This window comes from Hippocampus guttulatus, chromosome 1, assembly GCF_054856545.1.
Source record: "Hippocampus guttulatus isolate MCC_2025c chromosome 1, RoL_Hgut_1.0, whole genome shotgun sequence".
Lineage (NCBI taxonomy): Eukaryota > Metazoa > Chordata > Actinopteri > Syngnathiformes > Syngnathidae > Hippocampus > Hippocampus guttulatus.
In genome coordinates, this window is record NC_141261.1 from 15,256,992 (window position 1) to 15,283,004 (window position 26,013).

Here is a 26,013-nt window from a genome sequence, read left to right on the forward strand (position 1 = left end):
CAGAAGTGCGGGGTTCGATTCCGGGCTGCGGCCTTCTTGCGTGGACTTTGCATGTTCGCCCCGTTCCCGCGTGACTTTTCTCCGGATACTCCGCTTTCCTCCCACATTCCGAAAACCTGCACGGCAGGTTGATGGAATGTGGAAACTTGACCCGCGGCGTGAGTGTGAATCTTGGTCTCTGTGGCAACCGGTTCAGGGTGTCGCCTGCCTGCTGGGATTGGCCCCGGCACGCCCGCGACCTTTGCGAGGTGAAGCGGTTTCAGATCACGAATGGACGGATGGCTCTTTAACCTTCCGGCAAGCGGGGGAAGAAAAGAGCACCGCGGACCTGCAGGGGCCATGTCGACTCTGACACGAGCGCTGGCAAGAGCAGGTTTGGGGAAGAAAACAGAAAAGAGGCTGATTGATTTTTGCCACCACAGACTACTTTAATTAGCTCCTCGCTATTTTCATCATCCTCACAGTGATGATTAGAAACATAAAACGTATGATAAACAACATCGACGAGGCAGAGGAGCTTTAATAGGCGTCATCAAATCAGCACTCTCTGTCTCTCTCCCTGTCGAAGATGGGGGACAGTTTATTTGATTTTGTTTTTGTTTGTTTTTTTTCACCATGTTGAACGGTCATGCAGAACGGTGCCTTTTTTCAGTTGGAACACATTTGCTGTGCGACCTAGTTGGGGTTTGAAATATGCTCTCTTCTATCTGGGGTTGTTTGCGTTTTGATATTTCGAGTGGCCGTGTTGCCCCTTTCTCCTGTCCATGATCCTCCGCCTAAGATGATGCGAAAGCGGACCGGTTGCCAGAACGCAGCGTTGAGCGTGGCACATGAAATTGCAAGAGCGGGCCCAAAGATTCTTAACTCATTCAGTACCAGCCAATTCTGGACCAAGTCTGAAAAGACGTTTAAAAACGTCATTGGGAGTGAATGAGTTAATAGCCTACAGACAGCATTTGCGCCATGTATTTGGATATATTAGCGGAGCACTGCTGCTCCCAGTCAATAATTCTGAATGGTGCCTTGTATGATGAACTCGGCCCCACTCAAGTGTATTTCTGGAGTGCTTGAAAACAAACCGGCGCTGTACACAAAGTGGAGCAAAAATAATTCACACAACCAAAAAAACAAAACAATGCATTCCTAACAAAGACGGTCGAAAGCGCAAAAACAGTCTAACTAAAAAAATCAAGTTTCATGCCGAGTCAGAAGCCAAAGAATAGAAATGACGAGTTTTATAACAAGTTTTCAAGACGGCTTGCCGAACGGTCACTCCAAAGAGGAAAAGTCTCCATCCCCCTCAGAGCCTCCGCTTAGTTCTCGGCACCTCTAATCGTGTCTGCAGAACTTTGTTTTTCCCGTTGAATTGTATTTTGAAATGATTCATCTTGGTCTCTATCGGAGACTGCAAAGACCCACCCAAAACGGTCCGCGAGCTAGCGGCGGTCGACTGTTTTTCGCCTCGGGTGTCTTTTTACCTTTCGGCTGCGCCGCCTCATTAGCATACAGTCGCTAAGAGCGTGACCACCATCTGAAAGCAGGAACATTTTAAGGTCATGTTCATTGTGCCTTTAATGGGGGCCTCCATTGAAACGGTGGTCCAAATGAGTGTCATTATGCTAATGCTCGTCTTCCTCGTGTATTATTAGCTGCACTCGCGCATGCCCCGCGCATGCCCCGCGCATGCCCCGCGCATGCCTCGCGCATGCCTCGCGCGCAGAGTTTTCAGCTGGTCTCCTGCTCCTGCATCACGTAATATTAATAATAACAATAACAGTAATAATAGTATATTATCATCATCATCATCATGTGGTGAGGTGGGTAGCACACAAGTGCAGTTCGCCGGAATGGTTGGAAAGGATTTAAGGCAGCAACTGTGACGGGTTAGGTGAGAAGCCACTCCATTAACTTCAAAGTTTTGAAAGACTTCAAAGTCTTCGTCTATGGGAGTTATCGTCACTGTCCAGACAGATACGCTTTGAAGATTGGGAAGCGGTTTGGGCATTTCTAATCCACACGAGGCAGAACAGAGACCACCTAGAGCAGGACAGGGAAGCTCTTCGCTGTTATGGTGCCGAGCAACCCAACCTGCCGGCAGCCACAGGGACAGGCAAACATGCAAAGACAGAAGTTCTGAATGACGATGCAGGAAATTTCGAGGTGGTTGGGGAAGTGTTGGGAAGCGTCTTGCTTGGATGAGGATCCAAACAATCTGGCAAGAAGTGAGCAGAACCTTCATTGGCGGGACTGTGACTGGCTGTCTGGCAATGACAGGCGGCCACAAATGAGCATTTTCTCTGCCTGTTACATTTCTATTATGACCACAATACAAAGTCCCATCTGCCCCCCCGCCCAAAAAAAAGGCATTTAACAAGACAATAACGACAACGCACTGTGAATAGGCCTCCTGTCTGCACAAATCAACAATGGACTGGTCACCAAACAGAGCATTCACATTCTTCAACTCGCTAGCATGCTAACGGGTTTTGGATGTGGAGACAACTTGCGCACTCCACAACCTCGAATACAGAACCTCTCATCTGGCAGACGTGCTGACCACGAGTCCGGCGTGATGCCGTGGTCTACTGTCCTCCCACCTTGTCCTTTTTTCTGTTTTTCTCCCTCTCCAGGACTACACCACCATGCAGTTTTGCGCCAACAAACTGGACAAGAAGGACTTCTTCGGCAAGTCGGACCCTTTCATGGTCTTCTACAGGAGCAATGAGGATGGCACGTAAGGTTTTTTTGCTCTTTTAGCGGCGGTCTCACAAAGCCAAGTCGGCGACGGGGCAGACTGGAAAAAGGTTTGGCGCTGCGCCTGAAAACACTTTCCGTCCTTCACTTTCAGCTTCACCATCTGCCACAAGACGGAAGTGGTGAAGAGCACGCTGAACCCAGTGTGGCAGCCCTTATCCATCCCCGTGCGAGCGCTCTGCAACGGAGACTACGACAGGTGGGGCCACCGCCGACGTGGCGTCGATGGCGATTGAGCCACGTGAACGCGTCACCGAAAGCGTGCGGCGGCAATCCAGCCGTACAGTGACGAGTTGGAAACAGATTCCCGCTGCTGTTTTCGTTTTTGTCTACTCCTTGTGTGAAGCTGTCATTTTAATTCGCGTCCCTTTTAGTCGCGTTCATACCCAGTCGTGGCGTTTGCACACGCTCTGATTATTATCCATGCATGAGGAACTACTTCAAAATAGCATCCCACTTGAATGTTTTTGTTCAGCAAGTACAACGCTCACAGACAGCGAGATTTGCTTCCGTTTACCGGATGTGTTTTCAGACCACGTGCACCGTGCCTCCGGAAGTGCCTCCGTTCGGTGGCGTTGCTAAGCAACGGAGGAGGAACTCGCAATGTACACTTTGTTCATAAGGAAGGTGGCAGCGGCGGTTCGCTTCCCAGGGTTCGTCGTCGCGAAGGCCTTTTTGCTTTTTTTTTATGGGGAAAATCTGGTCGTTATCAAAAAGTTGACGTTCCCGTTGAAGGTGTCTGGGTTGAAAGTGTGTGCAACTGACATTTGTTCTCCAAAGAGAGTCCCCGGCTGGCCTTTCTCTGTGTTCAATTGTGCCATCCCGTCGCATTATTCTTCTGATGCAAATACGACAGTGAAACTCCTCTACAATGAAACCTACATGGTTGAAATTACCCCCTAGTGTGAAAAAATGTTCATGCATGAAAGCCATTCCCACTTTTCTGCTACCCCTAAAACGAAAAGTCCCCCTGTTCCGTTATACGAAATATTTTTCTCTGCTCTTGCCTGGCGACGAGATTCACTACAACGAAAACAAGCCTTCCGCAAAAGTCTAATCCAACAGCGACCTCTACCGCGTCGTTCGCAACAGCAACCACCACACTAGTTTACACATGCGCAGTAGTCCAGGAAGTATTTGTTATTGTTAGTTTCAGACGCAGCAAGAATGTTGCATTGCTAAAATGGCGACAAAACGAACCTTTGGATGTCAAGCAGCTAAGACAAGAAGAGCTCTGACGCTGGAAGAGAGGGTAAAAGCGATCAAAATGAAAGACGGAGGAAGCAAAATAAAAGACATGATCCAAGAAATTGACAAGCAAAAGAGTATCAATGACTTTTTAAAACCAACAGACAAAGTGGAGTGATTAATATAAAACAATTGTATGTTAATGTTAAACAATATCAAATAAGTGTATGCTCATATTTATGCACTATGTGCAGTATTGAAATAAAATAAAGAGTACACATATACGTTTTGTGTGTGTTTACATCTGAGATCAAATTTGCTACAGTGAAAACCCCCCTGTTGTGAAAAATGTCTTGCTGCAAACATGATTTCGTTTTAGAGGAGTTTCACAGTACTGCTAGTCAATTTCGGGCAAAAGACGTCGGGGACCTCGGAAACAGAAATGACACGCGACACTGGGTAACATTTGGCATATTTTGTCACGTTCCGTTCTGGTCAACGATAATGAAGGTGTGTACGGGTTTTTTTTTGTTTGTTTTTTGTTTTTTGTTTTTTTCTAAAGCGCATTTAGTCTCGTTTGTGTTCACCAAGAAAATGGCAATGCACATTTGAATTAGCGTTGCCGCCACGTGACCAGCATTTTCATGGCGTCTCGTCACGTCATCAAGCTTCCTTGACAAAGATATTTGTTGATGTTGTGTTTCTGACTGACGATGTGAAGAAGTGCTCAAAGTTTGGCCCCTTTCGCATGGCGGGTGTCTCCGAAGACGTTTTTTCTTGTTGCTCTTTTTCACCATCCGTCTGTGCTCACCTGTGAGTCAATTGGGTCAGACAGATGGAGGAGGTGGAGGGGGAGTGGGAGGGGGCAGCCCCGGACGACACCTTTGAGGATTTGGACTTGACATTTCCGACCTTGACTGGCCCTTTTCCCACTTGAATGTGTTTCGGGTTTATGAAAGAATTACAAATGTGATCAAATGTTTGTTTGGTCCCAGTCCGAATGACATGTTGATGTCTGCAGCGTTGTCTTCAACCTAACCCGCCGCTCTTGAACACACTATGTGAATTGAACGAGTTTCGCCGGTCGCAGAAGAGCCACGTCGATTCCCTCTTGTCACTTGAACCTTTGGGCTCGATGGGGCCCCAACTCCAAATCGTGTTGGCATCGGCCGCGTGCTTTAAAAATGGTTTCATATCCCTTTTCTTCCTGTTTCAATAATAGCAAACATAGAGCGGAGCAGATTTGTAATTTGTTTTTGTTTTTTTTTTTATTCTCATGAATCACAATTTGGCAGCTTGTTTTGCTTCATTCAGTCTTACTCATGCTCACCTTGACAATAACAAATGTCTTTGTCTTCTTGTTTTTCATTTCATTTTACAGGACAATCAAAGTGGAAGTGTATGACTGGGACAGAGATGGAAGGTCAGACACACACACACACACACACACACACTCCTGCGTCAGTGCATAGTGTAACGAGTGGCATTTTTCTGTTGGTGTCATTGTCTCCCAGCCACGACTTCATTGGCGAATTCACCAGCAGCTACAAAGAATTATGTCGCGGTCCGAGCCAGCTGAACGTCTATGAGGTGACTGCAAATTCACAAAGTTTGCACACAAGGCCCGTGCTTGGGAAACCTTTGTGCTCAAGGGGCCACGTTGGGATTTTTGAAAATGGACAGATGGGTCAGTTCATTCGTTTTAAAAAAAATAAAAAATTAAATATTCCAAATGATTGGAAATCTGTTATTTCATCGCCATTATTTATACTTTGAAAAGCATGCACGTGTATTTGTAAATTTCTTTTTTTCTTTTTCCTCCAAAAAGTCTTCCAAAAAATGGTGAGAGATAACTTCCAATCAGCATTTCCCATGGAAAAAAACAGCAGTTGGAAGGAAGACAAAACGCCCCACCCCAAAATCAAAGATTATAATTAAAAGAATATAATTATAATAACTGCAGTATCAGTCGTTTGCCGTAGACGATAAAAAATATGTGCCTGTGAATATTGGAATATTGTCACTCTACATGTGTTGCGACACCGTGTGTGTACAAATATCCATTCTTGAAAGGGTTCCAACACCGCGACTATTGGCACGCAAGTGTTAGCCACGTCACAAGCGTGCGCGATTGTTATCCCAATAGTAAATTTCAAAGTGACTGTTTTGCTGCATGTGAACGTTTCAGAGCGACTGTTTTGACCACAAGGGCGTGTGGTTGTTCGAGCGCACGTGGCTTGAGCGCGACTCGCGTCACCGGCACGTCGCTCTCGACACGGAATGCGCGGACAATGCGAGTCAGTTTTGTCACCTGATTTGGGCCGGTCAAAGTAGTTGCCCGTGAGTGAACGCTGGATCCCACTTGAGCGGGAAGCCCTCGCGGCGCCCGCCGGCCTTTTATTTGATTTTTGCTCCAGGAGCAGATAAAGTCCTTTGTCAAGGAATGATTTCTCCACGGCAGGAGCGGCTTGCCTTGCTTCTCGGTGCGACGGCGCATCATTTACAAACGCCTCCGTTTGTGCATCACAACGTAATTCGCGGCAGAAGCGCAGCACCCCTGCGAGCCTCTGAATAATGTCGCTCTGGCTGCGCCGCATGATCTATGCCATCTCATTCGCACGCCGCTATTGGATTGGGTGTACGCTCCATTACCCTTTCGGGCATGGTACAGGAGGGCAAAGATGTCTTCATTGTTTATCACCCAGGGAGGGATGAAAAGAATCGTTCCCGTGATGATGATCCCACTTTATCCCCCTCCCCCACACACACCCCGTCCGTCTCCACCCAAGGTGGTGAACGCCAAGAAGAAGCTCAAGAAAAAGCGATACGTCAACTCTGGAACGGTGAGTACATTTGACACCAAGCTCGGCGCTGCTTTCTCTCCGCTCACTCGGGGACGAGCGTGTGCCGATGAACGCGATCGTAATTGAGATATTCAGCAGTCGTGATCACAGTCTGGCCATGTGTCACGCTCACTTGGCATTTTGTGTGCTCACAGGTGTGACTGGCTCACGCGTTCATGGACATGAGCAAACATTCAAGATTTGTTGTTGTTGTTGTTTTTTCATCAGGTGTCCTTGATGTCATTCAGTGCGGAGTCAGAGCACACATTCTTGGATTACATTAAAGGAGGGTGAGTTACCGCCCGCCCCCACTTAAAAAAAACAAACAAAACTCTGTAAAAGGCACGGTGACACAATCACGTTTGTCCAATCCGGTTGAGACACAGTCGCCACATATGCAGTCGACCCAGCGGGCTCACAGATGTGGCGGCCATCTTGAGAAGATTAGCTTAGCATGACCGTAGGCGCTCAGCTCAAAAGGAGGAAAAGTATTCATTGTTGTTGACTGGATTTGCACGCGGACACGCCTCCTGAACCTGCTCGCTTTGGCTCAGTATACAGCTCTTGTTGTTTTTTTTTGGGGGGGGGGGGTTGTTTCTGTTTTTGTTTTATTTTTTGGTGAAGACCTAATCTAAAGAGATTCTTGATCTCTTTATAACCACACTGGCTAAACCCCGGTGGGATGAAAAAGACGTGGACAGGACAGCTATTGTTTGTAGAGAAAAAATATATATATATTTGGATAGAGAAAGAAAAGATGAGAAACATACAGATGACAGGAGGGCGTGTCCGTCCGACCTCGAGCGTAGCGTCGTCTCAACTCACTAGTTAGCTGTTGTTGTGGCTAGGCTAGCTTAGCTGTTATCGTAGATCAAAGCTTTGATGTGTAACGTCCGTTGCGTCAGCACTGATTGGTTGAAGCCAAAAGACGCGTGCGTGCGTACACGTCTGCGCTGATGCATGCACAGCAGAGAGCAACGGACTATCGACTGCTGAGTCGCGCTTCACTCGAGTGGCGTCGCTACAAATCTATCACATACAATCGGAACAGAGGAGAAAACTAATACCGCCGCAAGGTCAATTTTGAATAACTTGAAAACTTTTTGATCAACATTTTTTTAACCATCATTTCATACTGTTCTGGGCATTTTTAGGGCAGGAAAAAAAAAGGGCCTCGATTCCGCCCCCCTCGCCACACACACAATTCATCTGTGAAATGAAGGTTCCATTGTATTCTAAAGTATATGTCCCCTTGAAACTCAGCTCAGCTCCGATGTCAGTGCCGATGATAAATGATAAAAAAAAATTTAAAAACGTACCGGTAATTAAGGCCGGGCAACTGGTTGAACGTGTTCCTTGCCCTGCTTTTTCTTGTCTTCTGTCTGGCTGTCCATGGTGGTAACTGCTGTCCCAGATCTGTCCTCTTTCTCTCTCCCTCTCACGCACTTTCTCTCACACTCGCACAGTGTTGACCATATTGCAAGTTATTGTGGTTTGAAAGTAAAACGGTCATATCAAATGATCCTAAAATAGTACGACGGCAACCCCTCGTTTTTCGCGCTGAAGTGGTTTGTCGATGAGAGAAGTCATGCAACTATGAAGCCGCGTCCACTCGTTATTTTAGCCTTGCAATAAATGACCATGTCGAAAAATGGATTGTTTTTACCGTGAGATCAATCAAATGCACTCAAACGAAAGAAAAGAGGCCAATATGGTCCCTCCCACGGAGAAGTCAAGAGCAGACCTTCACGTTCGTCCGCGGCCAGCTGAAGCGAAGGTCTCGCTTCATTCAACCCTCGGCACTTTGCGTAATTACGTCTCTTATTTTTCCGCGCAACACAAACCAATTAGGGACCGCGTGCAACCTTTAATAACGGCCGCCGTCTCCGAGGGCTTCGCACCGTACCCCCGTCGTGAAATGAAACCTTAACCCTGCGAACTAAAAGTCTCTTCAACGCTCGTTAAAAAACAAAAAGGGCTTCGCCCCACCCCCACCCCCCGGTGGGGCCGGCAAACAGGCAGCGGCCAGAAGTGGGCCAATGGAGAGGACGTCCACGTCGAGCCCTTTGAAATTTTTTATTATTATTTTTTTCCACTTAAGACGCAATAGGCCACAGTCTGTCAACATACGATTGACATCGGTGCCGATGCTGTACATTTGTACTCGCATCCTTGGAGGGCGTTCTGCCTTCAGAGACTCCCGACGTATTGTGTTTCTTAGCGGGAAGTCATTACGGCATCCGTGCTGGAGACGCAAGCCGGTGCCAGGATAGTATTTTCAAATGGGAAGAAATGCGCGAGCAACGTGGCAACACAGCAGCGTGCGGCACGATTGTGGCTTCCACAAAAAAAAAAAAAAAAGGAACGGGCAGCCAAGAGAGGTCGTGACATCAAAAAAGCTCGCCGGATGAAATGACCGGCCACTGTCACACCAAAGCGAAAGGAACATCCTGGGCCTGCTGGAGGAGAGGCAAAGGCCAAAATGCTGAGAAAGGCAGGACAGCATATCCCTGCTATGAGCAAATAGAAGATAAAGTCATGCAATTAACTGCAACTGTGAATCCAGCCCAGAAAGAAGACGATCCCAAAACACAAACATTACCTTTTAAAATAGTAGCCACTTAGATATAGAGAGAGAGAAAGAGAGAATCGAACGGCAGCTTTGCAACTCAAAGATAAGAGAGACAATAATTGCAAAATCATCCATCACTATAAAAATCCACAACGGCGGTGTCCAAACTATGGCCCCGGTGGCCCATTCGATATTTGACATGGGCGGCAAGGTTCGTTAAAAAAGCTGAAGGTGGGCAGAGCGAGAAGGCAAGTTGCCATGACTGCCCAAGAATTTGTTTATGAGCGCAGATTCTTTTCGCTGCCTTGGAAGCTGCAAATAAACCATTTTTGACAAAAAGAGTCATTTATCTTCAAAACACTGTCGCGGATAAAGACACGGTCGAACCTCTTTTCGACGTATACACATGTCTACAAAGACATATAAGCTGCGTATACTTCACCGTTGACCTCACTGAAATTGTCGGTTGTTGTTTTTAATGGTGGCGAAATTGACAATATGGGGAGTGGTATTTGGGGCCTTGAAAAGTGATTCGCAAAACCATATTTGTTCGACTCAAAGTATACAGTGATCCCTCACTTATCGCCGTTAATGGTGACCGGGACCCGGCCACGCGATAAATGAAAAACTGCGAAGGAGCGTTTGCAAAGACGCTCAACCAATCTGCTCACGGGATAAATCCACTCGTGCCGTCATTGGTCGACGTCGCGCCGGGAACCAATCATGCGCCTTGAATGAGTGCCCATCGCCTATCCAGTACAGGCAGGTGCAAAACCTCGGAGTCATTTTTTTTTCTGAATGCAGTACGCGATGTACTGAAGCCGCGATACAGCGAGGGATCATTGCGTTAGAAAGTGCGCGGGCGCCATATTGTTTCCAGCTTGGCACCGCTCAGACTTCCCTCTCGACAGCTTTGGCTCGCTGAGAATGGCCATCAAACATGCGCTAGCAAGCCGCGCTTGTGTTAGTTGCAGGGAGAAGCAATTTGATTCGCGGACTTATGATCCGGTGGCAGGTCATGGCGATGGCGATGGCACGTTGATTTGTCTGCGGTGCAAAGCATCAGTCAGGAGAAGATTCTCCGTGACTTTTACAGACGACTGGCTTGGGAGGCGAGGATAAAAATAATCATCCCGGCCCGGCTATTAGTTGTTTGCACGAGGAGGCAAAAGCCAGACAATCCTGCAGCATCAGTCAAACATCCTTCGGCATTGATTTTCCCATCGTGGAATCATTTGTGGGCTCAGCATCTCAGCTAATCCCCGACGCACCTCGGAAGGGAAATTAGGAAAGCCAGGAGCAAAAGCCGACGCAGAATGCGTGTGCGTGTGTGTGTTTGTGTGTGTGTGTGTGTGTGTGCGCGCGCGACTACGGCCTGATCCTTCGTTGGCCGTCCTTTTTGCTTTGCGCTGTCTTAACAGGAAGTGGCACTCGTTACAATGAGCCGCATGCTTGTGTCGAAAGTCCACCACTTTAGCAGTGCAGCGGCTAACGCGGTACTGTAATAAAGTAGTCCCTCGTTTTTCGCAGTAAATGGGGACCAGAAAGCCCCCCCCACCCCCACCCCCCGACAGGTGAAAACCGCGAGCTAAGGAATTTTCATGTAAGTGTATGCGGGTACTAGCATGTTTAAAATCTGTCAACGGTATTTCTACCTGACGTATTTGAGACGTATTTTTCAATTTTTAATTCTAAAACCTTCGACATGAACGAACATTCATCAAGATTGCCTTTCGAGAGAGGCGAAGGAAGAAGCTTGCGTTGGTGGCGTCGAAGGCGGCTCTCACTTGATTGGCTTCACCGGAAACCTCAGCGACAGCGTCGTGTTTTAAAAACATGGCGACTATTTACTTTTTTTTTTTTTCTCGGTCTCACGTTGAGCATTTCGTCCTTTTGAATGAATTTCCCAGCAGCGTTCACAAGCAATTTCTGCCTTAATGGCGCTTTTCTAGCCCGGATATGAAATCCAACAGAAAGGTATTCCGACGGGTCTCCTTGAATCCAGACTCCTCATTCACGCCCCATCCCCTGAAGTGTCACCGTGCCGAAGGTCTGGATAATCAGGGAAGCGGCACCTGAAGTCTAATTGGCCCAAAAAACGTTCAAGGCAGATGTTCAAGGGAGGCCACGTTAATGGTCTCTGTTGGCCTAGAAATGTCACGAAGGGGATCGTGCTCAGGTACTGAGGAGCATCTCTCAACGGGTGGAAAGCGGCTTATTTAAGAGAACAGCCATGCTCCGGCACGAGCTTGGGGGGGATAAAGAAAAACGGGGGCGGGGGCGGTTGGAGCCGAGATGGTTCGTGCCTCTCTGACATCTCCCTGGAGGTTCGCCGGGCACTCGGGGCAGACGCTTGGATGGAAGAAGCTCTGCTGAAAATGTGCATTTGCTTCCAAGTAGCCAAAGCCACAGTCTTGGACTGTCCAAAGTTTTTGGTTTGAGGGCCACCTGCAGAAAAATGCAAGGATGAATTTCATCAACTTTTTGTAACACGCGAAAGCAATGATCGATCGTTTGTATTGTCGAGTTTATTTCATCGGGTTTCTGTCGGAGGTGTGAAGGCAAACAGTTGAGGACTTTTTCCGAGTTGTTGGGGTGGCCAACAGCCCTCTCTCTCACAAAACAGATCCGGCCCTGCACTTAACAGCAGCTGAATCTCCACATTTGGAACCAAAACAAGGAAAAAACAAAAACGGTAGTGAGGTGAGCATTTTTCAGTTACTCGAGGCTCTTCATCAATCAGCCATCGAGCACAAACATGGACAGATCTTTATTCACTCCAGTGTTTTGAAGATCAGCGCTGTTGTTCTTTCCAAGGTTTCTTTGTACCTTTGAATTTTGCGAAAACGTCAGCGGTTCACCCTCCGTTCTCACCCTGCCCACCTTCACCTTTTTTGACTTACCTTGTGGCCGTTTTTACGATTATTATATATATTTTTTTCGTCATGTCGCAGGCCGCTGAAAAAATGGATGACGGGACACAAATGGCCCCGGGCCGTAGTTTGGACACCACATGGAATAAATGGTCTGCTTTCTTGGGGGGGGTTGGGGGTGAATTTTGTAAAGATAAATAGAGGCTGATGTTGATTGACGGACGTGTGGATTGATGCCTGTCGGACTCGCCGACATGCGAACGGATCGCTCTACTGGGGTTGGATGGCTCGGCAGGCTGATGGACACGAGGATCAAAGTGTCCGAACTGGAAGCATGAATGTTTCTTGTTCTTTGATGGACAGATCCCAATTAAAATTTTAAAAAAGTTCCTTCCTTTCTGAAAGAAAGCAAGATCTCTTTCTGTGTGTTTCAGGACGCAGATTCACTTCACAGTGGCCATTGACTTCACGGCATCCAACGGTAAGTGTTGCCTTCCTCGCTTATGCGCCATACCGGATGCCAAAGATGCAGGATTTGATTATTTTTTTACCGAGACTGACTGTACAACATCCTGGATGATGTGATTTCGATTTTTTTTTGGGGGGGCGGGAGCATGGAACACGGTAACTGTACCTCCTATGAAATAAAACGTCTAAAACCACTCTCGACATCAACTATGTTGTATATTTCAATATCGTCCATGGAGATGCATACGTACCCCTGGAGAAATATTCTGAGAGATATTTTGTAATCAGCAGCTGTCATATTAGCGAAGTGTAATAAGCGGCAAAGGCTTGCGCTAATCACATCACGGCCGCTCGGTTCGGCTCCACGTCGGTGGGGGGGATCCCGCTTTTTTTTGCTTCTGAGGTCTGGCATGGATGACTCCTCTCTGGCGTTGACAGGCAATCCGTCTCAGTCGACCTCGCTCCACTACATGAACCCGTACCAGATGAACGCCTACGCCATGGCCTTGAAGGCAGTGGGCGAGATCATCCAGGACTACGACAGCGATAAGATGTTCCCCGCGTTGGGATTTGGCGCGAAGCTGCCCCCTGATGGGAGGGTCTCCCATGAGTTCCCCTTGGTGAGTCATTTGAGACTTTTCAAAGTGTGACCGAAATTCATTTGTCAGTCATGCCGGTTCAACTTGCCTCAGGTTTCGAAACAAATCCTTCCATTAGGATCACTTTCTATTTGGAATCATTCATTCCAGAGTCCAAAATGTCACCATCATAAAAAACCTTATTAGCTGCACGGGCAATGCTATTTTTATTTTTTTTAACTTTGTGTATTTGACTTGGGCAAACCAGTACATGGTAGCCAGCCGGTTGGCAGCTTGCTTTGTAGCGGCTAGCTTAAAAGGCTTGCATCTTGACACACATCTGATCGATCAGTAACGCCGTCGGGAAATCCCGCGCTGTCCATTTTGTTTGTACGCAAGATCGCGGGCGGCGGTTCGCCTTTTTCACTATTTTGTGGGAAAAATCTGGTCGTTATAATGAAGTTGATGTTCTAAAGGTATTTGTTGTCACCAAAATCGGCAAATGGAAACGTGAATGATGGGAAATCGGGACTTTAAAATAGGAACGTTATCGGGATGGTGGAAACGAGGTTCCACTGTAACACTAGCACACATTAACACGACATTTTCACCTGGCGTGGCACTGAAATACTCTTTTTCTGGAGAAAAGTGCCCCAAAACTCAAAGCGTTCATCCTTTGATGCAGACTGCAATGAGGTGTAGCGAGTGTTCGGGGGTTTTTTTACGTTTTCATCCGCTCATCAGCAAACAGGCGCAGGTGCGCGAGAATGGCCGCCTTTTCCACATATGCTCGGCATCATTCCGAAGAAATGTGTCATGTATCTTTTCTAGTGCAAATGAGTTTCTGTCAAGCCGACTGCCTTATGAAATCAATTTGTCTCGTCTCTCAGCCGACTGCTGATTGTCGACGCTAATGAGAGGCCGGTCAACGTCGGCGTCGCTCTGTCTTGTCATTCAAATCAACAAATTAAGATTCATGGCGGCGTATCATTGGAGACTTGTGCTACTTCCTGAGAGTGTTGTGGGGGAAAAAAAAAATTGAAATCAACTTTCACTCCTGAAAGTGACATTTTATTCATAATTGGGTACGCTGACTCTCTAGACGGGCAACTAAAAAAAAAGGCTGATGTCACAAATGATGAGGGTCAGACAGCAGAGGTTCCGGATCTAAATCTGGCCTCCAGCCTTCCTGTGTAAACTTTGTATAGTTTTGCTCCGCACTTGCACGCACGTGCTCTCTTTTCCAAAAAAATGGATCGGTCTCTAGTCAATGTCAGTTGGACGGACGTATGAACCAACCCGCTCGCTAGCCAGTGGCAGAATGGCAAGAAAAAAAACGTGAGGATTCAAACCCTTCAACTGCAAGGCAGAAGTGCGAGCAAGTAGCTCGCCGTGATGCTACTTTAAAATAGTTCAACACTCTTTTGGTCCTGCTCCAAACGATGCAAATTTTGGCGAGCGCCTGGTGGCCGGCCTACACCCATGGGGCCCGGCCGGGCTCAGCCCGAAGAGGCAACGTGGGTCCCCCTTCTCATGGTCTCACCACCCGTGGGAGGGGTCAAAGGGGTCGGGTGCAATGCGAGCTGGGCGGCAGCCAAAGGCGGGGACCCTGGCGGTCCGATCCTCGGCTGCAGAAGCTAGCTCTTGGGACATGGAATGTCACCTCTCTGGCAGGGAAGGAGCCCGAGCTGGTGTGTGAGGTAGAGAAGTTCCGACTGGATATAGTCGGACTTGCCTCCACACACAGCCTGGGTTCTGGTACTAGTTCTCTCGAGAGGGGTTGGACTCTCTTCCACTCTGGAGTTGCTCATGGTGAGAGGCGCAGAGCAGGTGTGGGCATACTCATTGCCCCCCGGCTCAGTGCCTGTACATTGGGGTTCACACCGGTAGACGAGAGGGTTGCTTCCCTCCGCCTTCGGGTGGGGGGACGGGTCCTGACTGTTGTTTGTGCATATGCACCAAACGGCAGCTCAGCATACCCACCCTTTTTGGAGTCCTTGGAGGGTGTGCTGGAGAGTACTCCTGCTGGGGACTCCCTTGTTCTGCTGGGGGACTTCAATGCTCACGTGGGCAATGACAGTGAGACCTGGAGGGGCGTGATTGGGAGGAACGGCCCCCCCGATCAGAACTCGAGTGGTGTTTTGTTATTGGACTTCTGTGCTCGTCACGGACTGTCCATAACGAACACCTTGTTCAAACATAAGGGTGTCCATATGTGCACTTGGCACCAGGACACCCTGGGCCGTAGTTCGATGATCGACCTTGTGGTTGTATCGTCGGATTTGCGGCCGCATGTTTTGGACACTCGGGTGAAGAGAGGGGCGGAGCTGTCAACTGATCACCACCTGGTGGTGAGTAGGCTCCGATGGTGGGGGAAGATGCCGGTCCGTCCTGGCAGACCCAAACGTATTGTGAGGGTTTGTTGGGAGCGTCTGGCGGAATCCCCTGTCAGAAGGAGTTTCAACTCCCACCTCCGACAGAACTTTTCCCATGTTCCGGGGGAGACGGGGGACATTGAGTCCGAGTGGACCATGTTCCGTGCCTCTATTGTTGAGGCGGCCAATCTGAGTTGTGGCCGTAAGGTGGTTGGTGCCTGTCGTGGCGGCAACCCCCGTACTCGCTGGTGGACACCAGCAGTAAGGGATGCCGTCAAGCTGAAGAAGGAGTCCTATCGAGCCTTTATGGCCTGTGGGACCCCAGAGGCAGCTGACGGGTATCGACTGGCCAAGCGGAACGCAGCTTCGGTGGTCGCCGAGGCAAAAACCCGAGCGTGGGAAGAGTTCGGTGAGGCCATGGAAGCCGACTTCCGGACGGCTTCGAGGAAATTCTGGTCCACCATCCGACGTCTCAGGAGGGGGAAGCAGTGCACCACTAACACTGTGTACAGTGGGGATGGGGCACTGCTGACTTCGACTCGGGACGTTGTGAACCGGTGGGCAGAGTACTTCGAAGACCTCCTCAACTCCACCAACACGTCTTCCTTGGAGGAAGCAGAGTCTGAGGACCCTGAGGTGGGCTCTCCTATCTCTGTGGTTGAAGTCACCGATGTGGTTAAAAAGCTCCTCGGTGGCAGGGCCCCAGGGGTGGATGAGATCCGCCCGGAGTTCCTCAAGGCTCTGGATGTTGTGGGGCTGTCCTGGTTGACACGCCTCTGCAACATCGCGTGGTCAACGGGGAGAGTGCCTCTGGATTGGCAGACCGGGGTGGTAGTCCCTCTTTTTAAAAAGGGGGACCGGAGGGTGTGTTCCAACTACAGAGGGATCACACTCCTCAGCCTCCCTGGTAAGGTCTATTCAGGGGTGCTGGAGAGGAGGGTCCGTCAGGAAGTCGAGCCTCAGATTGAGGAGGAGCAGTGTGGTTTTCGTCCCGGCCGTGGAACAGTGGACCAGCTCTACACCCTTAGCAGGGTCCTCGAGGGTATGTGGGAATTCGCCCAACCAGTCTACATGTGTTTTGTGGACTTGGAGAAGGCGTTTGACCGTGTCCCTCGGGGAGTTCTGTGGGGGGTGCTTCGTGGGTATGGGGTACCGAACCCCCTGATACGGGCTATTCGGTCACTATACCACCGATGTCAGAGTTTGGTTCGCATTGCCGGCAGTAAGTCGGAATCGTTTCCAGTGAGGGTAGGACTCCGCCAAGGCTGCCCTTTGTCGCCGATTCTGTTCATAATCTTTATGGACAGAATTTCTAGGCGCAGCCGAAGCGTTGAGGGCGTCCGTTTTGGTGGCCTCAGTATTGCATCCCTGCTTTTTGCAGATGATGTGGTGCTGTTGGCTCCTTCAAACGGGGCTCTCCAACTCTCACTGGAGCGTTTCGCAGCCGAGTGTGAAGCGGTTAGGATGAAAATCAGCACCTCCAAATCTGAAACCATGGTCCTCAGTCGGAAAAGGGTGGAGTGCCCCCTCCGGGTCGGGGGAGAGATCTTGCCCCAAGTGGAGGAGTTTAAGTATCTTGGGGTCTTGTTCACGAGTGAGGGCAGGAGGGAGCGAGAGATCGACAGGCGGATCGGTGCAGCGTCTGCTGTGATGCGGACGTTGTATCGGTCTGTCGTGGTGAAGAAGGAGCTGAGCCAAAGGGCGAAGCTCTCAATTTACCGGTCGATCTACGTTCCAACCCTCATCTATGGTCACGAGCTATGGGTCGTGACCGAAAGAACGAGATCCCGGATACAAGCGGCCGAAATGAGTTTTCTCCGCAGGGTGTCCGGGCTCTCCCTTAGAGATAAGGTGAGAAGCTCGGTCATCCGGGAGGGGCTCAGAGTCGAGCCGCTTCTCCTCCACATCGAGAGGAGCCAGATGAGGTGGCTTGGGCATCTGATTCGGATGCCTCCTGAATGCCTCCCTGGTGAGGTGTTCCGGGCATGTCCCACCGGGAGGAGACCCCGAGGAAGACCCAGGACACGCTGGAGTGACTATGTCACCCAGCTGGCCTGGGAACGCCTCGGGATCCCCCGGGGAGAGCTGGAAGAAGTAGCTAGGGAGAGGGAAGTCTGGGCTTCCCTGCTAAAGCTGTTGCCCCCGCGACCCGGCCCCGGATAAGCGGTAGAAGATGGATGGATGGATGGATGGATGGATGGAACCGGGAGTCGCGGCTTGGAATTGAAGCGGATTTACATGGGACAGGAGATGAGAGCCAATTTCTCTTTTTCGTAAATGGATGCTATAGCTTCTTGTCGCTTTCAAGCGGACGCATGCACATTTCAGCATGACGTCTTTGATCCGCTGGTGAAAAGGACGCTTTGATTCGCTCCTCTTTCACCTAGAACCGCTTCAGACAACAAAGTGTATGCAGGAAAGTGGTTCCGATTGCACCATTGTCTGTGTCTAATGTGTTGTCTTGTATTATTTTGTCATTTTATGTTAACTTTTCTTTTGATGGCGGCGCGGACACCCGCGGAGGCGCCTCTTGTTGCATGTTGTCTTGAGAGGGAAGAAATGTCATCTGTGCTGCATGTTGCACATTTGACAATAAAGTTGTACATGACTACTCGACTTGACTCATTGTTCTCTTTTTTTTTCTTCTTTTTTCTTTGGACCAGAACGGCAATATTGAGAACCCTTACTGCAACGGCATGGAGGGCATTCTGGACGCGTACCATCAAAGCCTTAAGACGGTGCAGCTGTACGGACCCACCAACTTTTCCCCCGTGGTCAATCACGTGGCAAGGTAGCGGCACGGCGACATCTCGCATCGCTCTCATGTGCTGTGCTTCCAAAGTCATCACGCAAATAAAATCCACACGGTGACATTCTGCAGCCCAAAACACCAAATTGAACACACGAGGGAGTCATATCCAACAGGGGGATGCTAGCTAAGCTAAAAGCTATGATGGACAGTCCCTCCCACCCCCTCCACGCAGTCCAGATATATATATAAATATATACTGTATATCTTATGTAACGCCACGAATGCAAAGTGGTTCATCTGAGCCACTTTGTAAATATTTACTTAGGGGCGCAGTCACTTTTGCTGCCAGAGGTGGTGCTGTGCGTTGAGTTAGTTTGACGAGGCAGTAATTCGACATTCCAACACCGCTTCTCCTGAAGACTGCCGACTTTGGGCGGAAGGCAGATGACACCCTGAAGTGGTCGGCAGTCAGTCGCGGGGCGCAAATGGAGACAAACGACCATTCGCACCCACATGCGCATCGTCACGGAACAGGAAGCGATGCCGCGCTGCCCAGCTTACGCGTCAGGCGAGTGGACCGCTGCACCACCAGTGATTCTCTCCCTCTCCCCGGAAGCAATATTCTCACCCATATCATTCTTTATCTTTCAATCTCATTCCACATGTAACCAACAAATTGCACATTCTTCACCAATTTCGTTCCATATTTGTCAGCGTCAAAGCATCGGATGCCATTCAACGGCATTCCGCATTATTCAGTATCATTCCTGATCATTCCACACTTCACAAAAGAAAAAATCATTGCACATCTTTCTGTCTCATTCAATATAATTCCGATGTTTCCATACTTTTTTGTATTCGGTGTCTCATCATTCTCATGCAATTTCTGCAGAATGGGCATGTTCTAGTTGATATTCTTTTCCATTTGATTCGCCGTCCACTCGCCTGACTTGTGTGCGGGCAGCGTGGGGCCCGCTTCCCACTCGGTGCCGGCGCACGCATGTGGCTGCAAATGGCCCCTGCGACTGCCTGGCGAGCAGTTCGGGAGGGTTAGTGCGCCTTTTGACCAAAAGTCAGCTGGGACAGGCTCCTAGCAACTCCCCGCGACGCCAGCCTCTGCAGGAGGGAGCGCTGCTAAAAATGGACGGATGGATTTTCCCTGTACTTTACTGCATTTTACATGCGACATCGCAGGAGGTTCACCGCACGCACGCACACCCAATAAATTGGCTTTTAATGCGACGGCGCAACCCGCCCGCTCGATTCGCCCCTTAACAAGCTTTGCGAATGAGGAAATGATCATCTGATGCATTTACTGGCCATACTACAAATTTGTGATGATCGATGACTGACTGACTTGTGCAATAAGCGCGCCTGATTGCAGTTCAAATGGTGCAAGATTAGGCGGCGTTGGATTGGAGAAATGCAGTTTAGCCGTATATGAAGGCATCAAATTCAAATCTCTCTTGGCCGTGTGAAGGAAAGTGCAAAGTATGATGAGACCCCTTCCCATTTATTGCCTGATGTGGTCGGTCGAGATCAGTCATAATTCAGGGGGAAGAAAATGTTTTTTTTCAAAGCATCTGGTCTATGGTCTCCATGGCAACAGATCACACGGTTAACATATTACAAAGAAGCTTGATTGTATGTAATGCAAAAGCATCTCCCGAGACAAGTCAGAGCGCACAATCGATTCTAAAACGCAGTTAGGATTTATAAATAATAAGAAGAGGCTCCAAAAAGGACATTTCGTTTCAGGAAATGTGTCGCAAAACATCTTGAAGAAATAAATATACTTTACGTCATGAAGCATCATTTATGAAATACATTGTTGTTGGGGTTTTTTCACTGATTGTTGTATGAATGCCAAATTGTCATTTCATCAGCACTGGTGGAAGCATTTTGTCGTTTAAAAGAAAAAAAACCCCACAAACAGTCTTGACAGTTTTCACACGATACATGATCATTGATCTTAAATCGATGGTGCTTATTTTGAAAAATCCTTAACATGACTTGTTCAATGGATATTTGAAGGCAAACAGTGAGGGCATTTGCATTCATTTCAATGGAAAAAGATGATTTGTGATTGTTCCACAAGGCAACATTATATTTGCGTGTATTGAAAACCTCCCGTGTCCATATTTTGTCACCCAATCAATACTATTGGTGAGTCTGTCATTATTGACGACACAATAATGAATCAATAAATAGGTTTGATATCCTGAAAAGTGAAGTGCTTTGGTGATCGAAGGATTCCAGTCGACGCCCGCGAAATGTACTTGTGGTAAAAAAATAAAAATAAATAAAAAGCGAAGGGTGGAGAGTCTCTGTCATGGAAATGCATGCGAGAGTTCACGGCAAGAAAAAAAAAAACTTTTCCAGATACGAGCGACATCCAGCCAGCTGGCGCCAAACTGCGCAAAGTCTGAAATGCGCCCGGAACCGTGAGGCACAAGCGCTAACCACTTGGTCCACCGTGCTAGAAGACCAGAACTGCCAATGTCACTTCATGGTTATCGCTCTTGCTGCTGCCCACAAGCGTCCATTCAAATGCGTCCCCCCCCCGATCTCACGAGATTGTTTGTTTTGTCCGACTGTCCGTCCGCAAATGTTTTTCTGGAAATGAGAATGGAATACCGCAGCTCTTGCATAAACCGTTGAGTCAATTATTCATAAGACAGCCAGCGCGAGGGCATGAAAGTAGGCCACACTTGGTGTGCGCCATCTCCGCTGCCTTTGCTCAAAGTGTCTGGAAAGACCTCGGGGGACGCGGAGCGCGACAGCGTATTTCACTTATTTACATTCCATATCAAGCTTGGATGGCACGCTTACAGCAATTGATGCGTGACCGGCAATCTTTTAGTTTGTTTGTTTTTTTTAGTCCATGAACATACTGCAGAATTTTTTGGTCCACTTTCAAAACAAAACCTGATTGAACATGACCATTTGGCCATTATTGATTGCCGTTAGGCGGCCCGGTAGTCCAGTGGTTAGCACGTCGACTTCACAGTGCAGAGGTACCGGGTTCGATTCCAGCTCCGGCCTCCCTGTGTGGAGTTTGCATGTTCTCCCCGGGCCTGCGTGGGTTTTCTCCGGGTACTCCGGTTTCCTCCCACATTCCAAATACATGCATGGCAGGCTGATTGAGCGCTCTAAATTGTCCCTAGGTGTGAATGTGAGCGTGGATGGTTGTTCGTCTCTGTGTGCCCTGCGATTGGCTGGCAACCGATTCAGGGTGTCCCCCGCCTACTGCCCGAAGACAGCTGGGATAGGCTCCAGCACCCCCGCGACCCTAGTGAGGATCAAGCGGTTCGGAAAATGGATGGATGGATGGATGATTGCCGTTACAGGGCGGCGCGGTGGTCGACCGGTTAGCATGTCTGCCTCACAGTGCTCGAGTAGAGAGTTTGATTCCGGCTCCAGCCTCCCCGTGCGTGCGTGGGTGGGTTTTCTCCGGGTACTCGGCTTTCCTCCCGCATTCCAAAAACACGCGCGGCAGGTTCATGGAAGACATTTGCAAAGCATGATCGCCTTTGTGTGACGTTTGCGGTCTTTCGCCGTCGTGACGGCGGTTCTCTCCCTCAGGTACGCGGCGGCGGTGCAGGATGGCTCGCAATATTTCGTCCTGCTCATCATCACGGACGGCGTCATCTCGGACATGGCGCAAACCAAGGAGGCCATCGTCAACGTAAGTGAGGCCGCCGGGCCCGCCGTGACTTTTCAGCGTTTCGACTGTGCGCTTGCAGCGCATTGGAGACTCTGTGCCGAGTTTTCACTTCCGCGTGTTTCCTCCGCTGCTTATTGGGGGATGTTGTTCCCTTTTGTCGAGACCGCCGGGGAGCCCGAGGTGTCACTCAGACTTGAATAGACTCGCATCTGAAGGGAATTTGTTTTGACGGAGCCCCCATCAGAGTGCCGGTGATTGTTGTCGGCGGTGTTGGTCCCAAGTTGCTCCCGATTCTTCTCATTTGAAAGTCACGATACGGCGTCCGCCCAGAAAATGCGCCCTCGCCGCTCTTTGACTGGCCGTGACTCATGATGTGGCTTTTAGTTTTATTTGACGTTGTGAGACTTCAAAGCTTGCGTCCCACCTCTGAACTTTGATTCATCGGAGTGTTACTTGTACACACACACGGTGAGCGACATTGGAATAATTAGTGGTGCCGGCGCAATGATTGATGTCTCTTTCATCCGCTGATGCATAAAGACTGAGTAACAAGCGAGGTGACGACAGCGCGTCCAATTACTCCGTTTGCTTCCCAATCCGTGGGGAGAAGAGCCGTGGCGCAAATTGCCCGTGGGGGGCCGGGGGGGGGGGGGTATATGCGCTCATCACACTGCTAAAAATGAATCCTTTGTGTGGGTAAGATTATACCTGCATTTTCTTCGTGATGGCTTAAAAGGGACATATTGGGCCCCGTTTTCGTAGACAGGCGCGCATGCCGTTGCCGTTAAAAACCGGCGGCTCTTCGTATTCGTGCGGAGGCAAGCCGTGTTTGGGAATTGGACGCCTCACCTGCGCTGAATTGAAAACGAATGAGAGGAGCTGCTTTGATTGGCCGGGAATCAAGTCGGCTGCGTTTACTCCCACGACGGCGCAAGCGCTCATTTCAAACAGTGTCCAGCTACGAAAATACCAAGAGAAAAAGAAATTCACTGCACTTTGCACGAAAATCGGGCCCATGGCGTAAGTACAATCATAGACACCAACCATCCCCCGCATTTGGGTTGGGGGTGGCGGGGACACGGAGCATGCGGATGGCCTCCTGTAGACCCCCAGCAGACTGGGTTTAAAGGGAATTTGCGACTGTTAATCAAACCATTGGAACAGCCACACCTTCCTTTTAAGATCTTGTCTGCTGCTCTGCTCAACGTCTCTGAACGTCATGCTGCTACACCTGGAACTCAACTTTCCCGCTTCCTCTTTGTCTTGCTCTGTGTGTGTGCGCGCGTGCGCACGCGTGCGCCTATGACAAGGCATATCTGATGCTAATGGAGTGCCGGAATATTAAGTCCGATCTGACTAATATATTTGCATGTCAACGAAGGCAGCCTGCGGGGTTTCACGCTATCTTAGATGTTTTTTGCAAATTTAACAATGCAGATAAGATTTTTTTTTTTCGAGTCTTAGGGCGTGTTTGCGCGCAGGAGTGAAGTTGAACCCGCGATGAATCATACATGAGGCTGTTAAATTGTAATGGCCATGAGAGAAAAATTGCATTCGATATCAACACGAGTTATTCGCTGATGTCTGGTCGTGTATAGAAGGGCCGGCCGGGGGCGGGGTGGCACGGGTCACCCAAAGTGCAGTCGGTACCTCAGTTTTTCGACCTCGGTTTTTAACTTTCAACTGTGACACTTGTTGACACAAGTGTCAATGAAAACATTTTGTCCAGCGGGGGGGGGGGGGGGGGGGGGGGGGGGCATCATAACACAGGTGAAGTATCTTCATGAAGCCGCCCAAACGTACAGCATCTGCCGTCACGGAACTTTTTGTTTTCGTTCGTCATCTCTGACAACCCCCCCCCCCCCCCCCCCCCCCAGCGCGACCCTAGTGAGGATTAAGCGGTTCGGAAAATGAATGAATGAATCTCTGAGTGGGCCGATCCAGTTGTGTTTGGAAAATCAAATGCGGCCCTCGAGCATGCAAACCTTTATCCGCCGCGGCGTTCCGGCATACATGCCCGCTGAAAAGCTTCGGCCGAGCATAAAATTGCCACGGGCTTGCATATTTCAGCTCTGCGCGCTTTGTAAGGATCCGACGACACTGGATGTAAACGCCCCACCGAGGACGCTCCTCACTGGGGCGAAGCGCTCAGGATGCAAAAGCAGAAAGGTGGAGGAGATGGAGGCAGGATAATACCTTCGACTTTAACCACCCGTAGTTAACCGGCAGCCCCCCCACAAGCACACCCCCAACTGCGCCACCCCCCCCCCAACCCCTCCTTCCCGCTTCAGGCCCTTCGGGGAGAAAGACTGACCTACTTTTAGCACTGTCAATGTCTTTCAACTACAAGCAGACATCAATCATTGACAACATGTAACCGGTCTGACGGAATTCGTGCTCACTGGAGCTCAAAGAGAAAAAAAAAAAACAGCATTGGCGTCATTTCAATCGATCAACTAAATTTTTATTTGATGGTCTTGCGGTTTGGTTTAGTCTTCCATTTGAATCGGTGTTCCCCTCCAAAGCCGCACGTGTCGGCAGCTGCGCGCTACTTTCGCCCCTCTCGGCGCATACGTCGATGCTGGCGGGCAACGCTTGACGTTTGGACACTCCTTCATTTCCACTCCAGTTTCATCTCCAAACAGGACACCGCACCATTCCCGCTTCCCTTTACCGCTTCAGTAGTGCGAGCGAGGGGCCACACTCAGTTGGAAGCAGATATTGACACACATCCACTGACGCGATGCTGCCGAGCGCTGCGGTCAGGAAGTCCAAACATGGGCGGAGCTTCAGAGCCCCTTGACTGAGGCCCTTTTGCGCGTTTCAGAAGTCAGCTGACTCGAAGTGTTTGATAAATGACCTCTTATTTGATGTTTTCCACCTCATGGAAATATGCGCAGTTAATGACGCTTATGAAGCCCCCACTTTAGGGCCCCTATCACTCAATAATATATATATATATATATATATCCCCCCCCCCAGGCCCAGCGGCCGCTTCATACATGCTGCGTTATAATTCGCTGTCACACGAAGCCATGAAACATTTACAACCTCATTCATCATTCATGTTCCCGCCCCCTCCTTTTGCATTTCTATTATTGTTTGTAACTTTTCCTTCTCTGGGAATCAGTCGACGGGCGTGCCGTGAGTCCACGATGGGATGCGTTGCAGTCGTCAAAGGGGTCCGAGTGACAAAGATCTCAAAATTGAAGACAGACCAAACATCAAACACAACTCACCGTTGTCCTTTGCGCAGGACTACGAATGAACTCTGAGAGTGGGCAAGACTTTATGACTTTAGCCCCAGTGGAGGCAGGACACGCCCCGCTGCGATTGGCTGCTGAAAAGCTGCTTAGAACTCAAGTGGGACTGATCAAAAAAATTGATGTGATCGGGGAAACGCACGATTCGGCCTCGGGACCTTTACCCCTGCGACTGACTGTTCTTGTCACTCACCACAGGCGGCCAAACTGCCCATGTCCATCATCATCGTTGGGGTCGGCCAAGCGGAGTTTGACGGTAAGTCAATCGGTGAGGCTCGGCATCACCCAAGGTGGGGGCCAATCGCTGAGTAACAATCGGAATGATGACATCCTCATGGGGGAGAATTTGTTGAAATGCTCTCAACCCAGCGGGATTTCTCGGCACTTGAAAACAACCGTGGCTGTCTCCAAAATGTTGTACACTGAGCAAAAATTATTCCGTCTACAACAGGCAATAAAACAATCGATTCAGAACAAAGACAGTCGAAAGCATGAAAACAGTCCAACCAAAAATCAAGTCTCATGCTGAGTCAAAAGCCAAAGAATTGAAAGGACGAGGTTGAAGACGGGAAGGGAGGGGGCCCAACGTTCTTTCCAAAGAGAAGGAACGGCAACGGAAAAGACTCCATCCCCTCTGAGCTTAGTTCTCGCTATGTCTAGTCGCGTCTGGTCCGCAGACC

The 26,013-nt window shown here is 49.3% G+C and overlaps 1 protein-coding gene across 2 annotated transcripts in view; it reads left to right on the plus strand.

Annotated features, from left to right (window-relative positions):
• The window catches only part of cpne5a (copine Va), a 68,588-nt gene that overhangs the window by 36,779 nt on the left and 5,796 nt on the right, over nt 1-26,013 (plus strand). For both annotated transcript variants that reach the window (XM_086113269.1, XM_086113278.1), the window contains 11 exons: nt 2,631-2,734; nt 2,849-2,953; nt 5,324-5,365; nt 5,457-5,532; nt 6,732-6,785; nt 7,014-7,075; nt 12,665-12,711; nt 13,137-13,318; nt 18,315-18,442; nt 21,989-22,091; nt 25,532-25,589. In XM_086113269.1, coding sequence (XP_085969395.1) covers nt 2,631-2,734; nt 2,849-2,953; nt 5,324-5,365; nt 5,457-5,532; nt 6,732-6,785; nt 7,014-7,075; nt 12,665-12,711; nt 13,137-13,318; nt 18,315-18,442; nt 21,989-22,091; nt 25,532-25,589 — 961 coding nt within the window. The remainder of the gene's footprint in view (nt 1-2,630; nt 2,735-2,848; nt 2,954-5,323; nt 5,366-5,456; nt 5,533-6,731; nt 6,786-7,013; nt 7,076-12,664; nt 12,712-13,136; nt 13,319-18,314; nt 18,443-21,988; nt 22,092-25,531; nt 25,590-26,013) is intronic.